Genomic DNA, 7,122 nt, shown 5'->3' with positions numbered 1-7,122 from the left:
CCTCAAAAGGCCACACCAGAAACCAAGGCCAGCTGCCTCCAGTGTGAGTCTAGGCACTGCTCAGCAAGGAGCACCTGACTCGCTGAGGATCTACCTGGATATGGCTTGAGTGGGGCTGTGAGTTGGGGTAGGTGGGGTTTCAGGGAATCCTCTGAGGGGAGTGACCTCTGTTATCCAGTTTGATGACATCATGGCTATGGCAGCACTGTGTCCAGTGCTCTGGTGTGGAGAGGGCTCAACAGGGAACAATGGATACTGCCGCGCTTCTGTACAGAGTGAGTCTCACCTTAGCCCTCACTCCGACAACGTCTCCCTGTAAGTCCCTGGTGCCCCCTGTGTGCAGCTGAATCGGCACTGGTGCTCAGAACGAGCAGGTCTATTAGGGCAAAAATCCGCTCATGGACGCGGCTCCTTTAAGAAGCATCTGCCGCTGCCGTGGCCTCCATCTCACTCAGACGCTTGATCGGGCAGCCATGCATCCTCGCTCCATCCTACCTTCTGCCATTGCAGGGTGATTTCTTGTTTTTCTCCCTACTTGTATGGCTTGTTCATCTAGATCCCAGGTGATTTTTGCTTGCTGCTGCTCCTTGTTTCCATCACAACTTTGATTTGGTCGCCAAGGGGATGAACAGAGCCTCTACCATCTACGCCATTTTTTCCCTCCCTATTGTATTCTTATTGTTACTTTCTATTGTTGCTCTCATGGTTTTATTTTTATTGTTTTTTTAATGGTTATCTTCTACTTATGCAAAAGCGTTAGTATTGTTATTGCTGCAATTCTCTTGTCCATACTTTCATAGTTATAAGATTGCTGCTGAAGGTCCTACCAGCACATCTAGGGCCAAATTGAAATAAGGGGTAAAGGCAGATTTCAGCTACTTTTATCTCCTCTTACAGGAAAGCAAAAGAATTCTACAGACATTGCATCGATCACAACATGTCACATGTTCACGTGTAGCAGCAAGAGAGGCTGAAAAAGTGGGCGTTTGGCTGAGCACATTGCTGCCCTCAACCAATCAGGGTTCCATCAGCAAGAAAAGGGTGTAGACACCGGACTCTGTATTCAGTGTTTGCCATAGGCTGGGAGGCCTTTGAACTTTCTCCTTAGTGCCTACAGAGGACAGGCATGGAAGTCAGAACTGCAGGAGGATTTCGGGAATTTACTTCTTTTTACTTTGTTTGGCACCAAGATATCTCCTCTCCTCATAGTGCAGCCAAACATGGATGATCCCTCATCACTCCTAAGCAACAACACGCAATAAGAAAAGTAGTATTGCCACATGCCCTTATAGTAGTGGTGAGAAAAATCTTATGGGTTTGTTCCCATTGGCTACTATAGCTCAAAGTACTAAGCAAAAGAACCCTTACCTTCTCAGTCTCTAGTGTGTAGCGGATAAGTTTTCTTAAGCACACACCTCCATATTTGTACCCTAGAAACTAGATTTGAAACCTTGTAAAATCTCAGTTTACACACATTTCTTATTATTTCAAAAACTACTTTTCCAATTAATGTTTTAATTCAACATGCATTCAGTGATACCCCACGGTTCCCCAGGCATCTTCCTAAGTGCTGAGGGTGAATTAGACCTACAAGGCCCCTGGGGCATACATCCTGATGGCAGAGGCAGACCAAAAACACACCGAGAGGCAGGAGAGCTGGATGGTTAAGAGCTGAACCTGGGAGCCAGACTTTAGACCTTGACTACAAATTTTGTTGCTTTCTGGCTATGTGGTTTTGGGGAAATTACTTGCCTATAGGTGCCTCAGTTTCCCCATCTACAAAATAATGAGCTTAGTCTTAATACTTATCTCATAGTACTGCAGTGAGACTGATTTCTGGCTCATGGTGATAAGAACAGCCCAATCAAAGGACTGGAAAGCTAAAATGCAGACAATTGTTTAAAAGGTAAAAAATGGGGATGTACCCATCTCATTTGGTGGCTGTATGTATTACATGGCTTAATTTCTATGAAGTGCTTAGCATTGGGACTGGCATATAGTAAGCACTCAATAAATGTTAGTTACTATCACATTTCGAGCACTGAGTTCTTACTCAATTATTGCCCAGTGCTATGTAAGTTCCCTAAAGATACTATGGAATCTTCAAGGCCAGTGTTAACAGGTACTGTTGCTGCCTTCTTGTGCTTTATGGTTGAAGAGTTCCTCCTTCAGACACTTGTTCAAAGGAATCATTACACAAAGATGCACTTGTATGAGGTAGAGAATCTGGCCACAGGCATGAAAGACATTGTGAAGATGTGGGAATAAAGCATTGTAAGATTGAGGTTGCACTGACCAGACTGACTTTACAAAGACTGAGGTTGGAAAAAAAAACCGAAACCCTGATAAACAGAACCACTCAGGAAACTGCACTCTCTCTCACTCCCCTGCCCCCTCCCTGCCGTCCTCTCCGCCACCCCAGCCCCCCTTCATTAGAACACTTATGACTGGCTCTTATATCAGCATTTCCAATTAAGAGAAAAAGGGAAAATACAGCCTTGGGCTTTCATGGAAATTATTCTAACTCTCACAATCAGAATCTCTGCCTTAAAAAAAATGTATGTATGGTTTTAAGATCTTTAACTTTTCCTACAGCATTTCAGTACCCAACTTTTTCAAAAGCATCTTTTCTGAGGAATGATATTTCTTGAGACAATGTAACATAGTCTTTGCCAAGTGACTCAGTTTGATGTAATATATATATCTTTTTTTTTTTTTCAATGTCAAGTGGCCCAAACTTACAGAGAAAAAGTGGGCACTTAGTATCAGTTTGATGTCAGGGTTTTTCCATGTTTGCAAGGGAGCTTTAAATACGACTCCATTCAAAGGTGTCTGCAGGTCGAGCTCCAGCCCCGTGCCAAGATGCTCCCAACCGTGGTCCTTGCTTCTGCCTTTCTCTTCTGCTCGGTGGCCAGCCAGGGGTGTCTGACCTTGGTAGGGATCAAGGACATCAAATACCTCATTGACAACGTGCAGGTAAGCTGGCGAATGGGGATGCAGGAAATAGCGAGAAGGGTAGCTGTTGAAAAGTTAAGTGAATTCTTCAGGAGGATGAAAAAACACACCACCTATTATGGGTTCTTGTCTCTCTATCTACTTTAGAGAGATCCATCTTCAAATTGCAGCTGCAGTGGCAATGTGAGTAAATGCTCTTTTAAGAAATATCTAAACTAATTTTAATTTTCACATCTAGAATCTTCACTTTGAAATTGCTCTTTTGCAGGTGACCAGTTGTTTGTGTCTGCCCATTCCTTCTGTAAGTACAGCAAAATAATATAATCTTGATCTTGTTCTTTAAATTTTTAAGTAAAAATAATTGCTGTTTTAGATAAGCGTTACTTAATTGCAATTGCTACATATTAACATTTCCTTTTAAAACCAGGCTCTTGAAATTCTATATTATACACATTTCTTTGTATTTAGTCAATTTTATGACGCTTGAGAGATTTGAACACTTTTACATATTTAAAAAAGAATCTTGAATGACTTTTTAGATCAGTGGTCATGTGCACAACTGAATCAAACTGGAACTGAGACTGTAACATATGATGTAGCCCACAGCATATGTTGCTTTCTAATCCACGCTGATAGCTCTAAGACTGCAAAAAAAAAAAAAAAAGTAAATAAAATGACAACTCTTTATCTTCTGGCATCGATTGTCTGTGTGCTATGCCTTCTCCCTCCTTACCCCCTCCTCTCTCCCTTCCTGTCTGTTTAGCTAATTTAGGGTGGCCTCTGGGAGGACAGAGTGGCTGAGATTGTGGGTAGAGGGGAAGTAGAAAGGGCTTCCAAAGTTCATTGCCCACTTTGGCTGATAGGAAGTATGGCAGGAACTTTCTGGCTAAGGTGAGGAGGAAGAACTTATCCAAGGGCCCTGCTTTGCTCTCTCCCAAGCAAGGTCTAGGAGAATCTGAGCTTCTCGCCCCAGCTGAGGTCAGTTATCACTCCCCATCTTGGCCCATCCATTAGATGAGAATAGGATAAGGCAGAACCACGCAATTATACCACATCTTATCCCCTTAGTTTATAGTCTATGATTTAAGCTCCTGCTGAGACACTGGCTGTATTTAACTGACACCCCAGAAGGCTGGTGTGAAAAGACTTTTTCTTCTCTATATTTTCAAACTCACTATTTCAAGACTTAGAACAGGGAAGCATCGTTTGAAAAGGAGACTCAGAACTGGCTGTTTTCCAGAGCCCATAGGCCTTTAGTCCCTGGATGGAACATACTGGAACTCTCCAGGGAGTGTCACTGTGGAAAAATGGCCTCACCTTGAAATATTGATCATTTCCTAGACCAGCAAGGGACCTGTCTAAAAATAATGTCAGTTTAGGTTAGATTGGTTAAATTAAAAGTCTCTAAAAGCATTTTTTATGACTTCTTCCCAAAGTTGTCCTCTGAGTGTTTCTTTTCACAAATCTTATTGTTTACCAGGACAACTGCACCACGCCATGCTTCCAAGAGGGTCTGTCACTGATGGCCAACACCACAGTGAAAACAAGTTTCCCCCTAATTTTCAATCGGGTGAAAAGAACAGTTGAAGCCCTGAAGAACAACAAGTGTCAAGTGAGTTTGTTTTTATCTGTGACATGCTCTGCTTAATTATTTCTAGGTTAATGTCGATGCCAACCCTCTCTGAATGAGAACAGATGATAACATCTGAATTGGTACTTCAAGGTCGATAAGCGACATCTAAGAAATTTTATCAGAACAATAGAACTAAAGTGAAATCTGCCATGGATAGCTCATTGTTCTCCCTAGTTTTAAAAAACATTGACACCTATGTTGTCATTTTCTTCTACCTATCGAATAATGAACAAATTCATCTGATTGTAATTAGAAGGTAAAGTCTAGAAAATGAGGACTATAGCCCACATAATACTAAACTATGCTAGAGCTGCAATTTGCTGAGCGGATGTGGTGGCCTGCAAGCTAAAGATTTTTTTTTTTTTTTGATTGGCTAAGGAGATGTTTAAAGGAAAATGCACTCGGATCTAGGTAAAAGCTTGCCGTTTTGCCCTAAATGCCCATCTCTTCTATAGCGCATATCCCACCCCTAGAGGGGAGGGAGCTCTTTAAGAATTTATTGTCTCTACCTGAGTCTACAGAAAGCCAAGAGCCTTTCACTCAGTTACTTAGCTGACATGTTTCTACCATCAATAACATGTAGTTCTTCCCCACTGCACCCCTCAAATTCACCAGGCTCTGGGCTGGGGGTTCCTGGGACTGCTGTGTTCCACACTGTTTTAGTCATTTTGTTAACTTTTATCCCCACAGTTTTTTTCCTGTGAACAGTCATGCAACCAAACCACAGCAGGCAACACCCTGACATTTCTGAAGAGTCTCCTGGGAATCTTCCAGAAAGAAAGGATGAGAAGCAGCACATGAAGATGAAATAGTATTTATTCTATTTATTGAATGTAAAAAGCCTCCTCTTTAAGTTGTTGCAATTTAAAAATCAAGTAAGCCATGCTAAATACGAACCAGTTGTAATAATTGTTTAAAACTTTTAAAAATTAAAAAGTATATTTGTTTAAAATGTTGTCTTTATAAATATATATGCAAAGCGCAATCTGGTCTCTTGCTGCTTATTCTCACCTTGCAGCCCAGAACAAAGAAAGGTACAAACTGTCAAAGGGCTGAATGGCTAGGCTCACAGCCATGCCCGGGGTACTGAAGGGGGTGCAGTTGTGAAGGGTGTGGGGACAGTCTGAGGGTTGCTACTAGGAGGCTAAAGGCATGCCTGAGATGTCCTGTCTGTGGCTGCTGCAGGAGGGAGGCTCAGGGTCCTGCCAAGGAGTCTGGGGTCCTGAGAAACCAACCATGTGCCTGAAATGGGAGAAGGCAGCACTTTGGCAAGACGGGGAGGTGGGAAACTACTCAAGAATGTGAGCAAGTTCATACATGAGAAAGGAAAGTGCTTGAAGCTGAGCCAGGAGCAGGTCATGCAGCAGACTCTTTGGGAAAAAAAGCAGAGAAACCCTGGGATCAACACAGTCATTTATTCACCTGAAAGACCTTCAGCTAGCACCCACCATGTGCCCGGTGCAATGCCTGGCTGGGTTGCCGAGGGTAATGGGGGACCAACCTGAGGCATCCTTAAACTAAGCTGTCTGGCTGGCATAGCGTGGCTGTAGCTATCTGTAATGGTTAATTGTAAGTGTCGACTTGATCAGGCCATGGGATGCCCAGACATTAGACTAAACATTATTTCTAGATGTGTCTGTGAGAGTGTTTCTGGATGGGATGAGCATATGATTGGTAGGCTGTCTAAAGCAAATGCTCTCCCCAACGTGGGTAGGCCTCATCCAATCCACTCAGGGCCCGAAGAGAGCAGAAAGCAGGGAAAAAATTGGCTCTCTGCCTGACAGCTTGAGCTGGAACATCGGTCTTCTTCTACACTTGAACTGGGACTTACTCCATCGGCTCCCTAGTTACCAAACTTTTGAACTTGAACTAATATTTTAACCACCAGCTTTCCTGGGCCTCCAGCTTGCAGACAGCAGATCACCGGACTTAGCTTCCATAACTGCATGAGCTGATTCCTTATAATAAATCTATCTATCTATAGATCTATTGATCGATCGATCGATCTATCTATCATCTATTTACCTACCTACCTACCGGTCCGTCTGTCTGTCCAATCATCCGTCCATTCATCCATCCTGCTGGTTCTGTTTCTCTGGAGAGCTCTGACTTATAGACTATTCATCTCGCCTCAGTCTACCCCACCCCCTTCCCTGCCCCATGTCCAATACTCCTGATCCTGGCTTCTGTTCCACAGTACTTATTTGTCTTCTAAGATGCTCTCATTTATTAATTTACCGTGTTTATTATTTACTGTTTCTCCCTGCTCAAATGCTAACTTTCTGAGGGCAGAGAACTCTGTTATGCTTACTGTTGTATCCCAAATGCCTATCTTGAGCCTATACTACTCCTAGACCAGAGTGGGTGCTCCATAAATATTGACTAAATAGATGAAAGGCCTTTGAGATGCAAAATATAAAATGCTGTGTAGGTCAGGAATGTGCTCGCCTGGAGAAGGGATGGTACCTAGAACATACTACACATGTTCAGGAAGGTGAGGTCCCTTCAAACACCTCCAGGCAGACCCCAAGCCC

General features: G+C 43.0%; 1 protein-coding gene across 1 annotated transcript; it reads left to right on the top strand.

Annotated features, from left to right (window-relative positions):
• The first annotated feature begins 2,862 nt into the window (after positions 1-2,862).
• IL9 (interleukin 9) lies at positions 2,863-5,389 on the top strand. Its single transcript, XM_011362459.1, has 5 exons — positions 2,863-2,976; positions 3,103-3,138; positions 3,224-3,256; positions 4,436-4,567; positions 5,279-5,389. Exons 1-5 carry the CDS (start codon positions 2,863-2,865, stop codon positions 5,387-5,389), a joined length of 426 nt encoding a protein of 141 aa, XP_011360761.1.
• The last annotated feature ends 1,733 nt before the right edge of the window (positions 5,390-7,122 follow it).

Source organism: Pteropus vampyrus, unplaced genomic scaffold (genome assembly GCF_000151845.1).
Source record: "Pteropus vampyrus isolate Shadow unplaced genomic scaffold, Pvam_2.0 Scaffold74, whole genome shotgun sequence".
Classification (NCBI taxonomy): domain Eukaryota; kingdom Metazoa; phylum Chordata; class Mammalia; order Chiroptera; family Pteropodidae; genus Pteropus; species Pteropus vampyrus.
The sequence above is the reverse complement of the archived record's forward strand: the minus strand, read 5'-3'. Positions and strand labels throughout refer to the sequence as shown.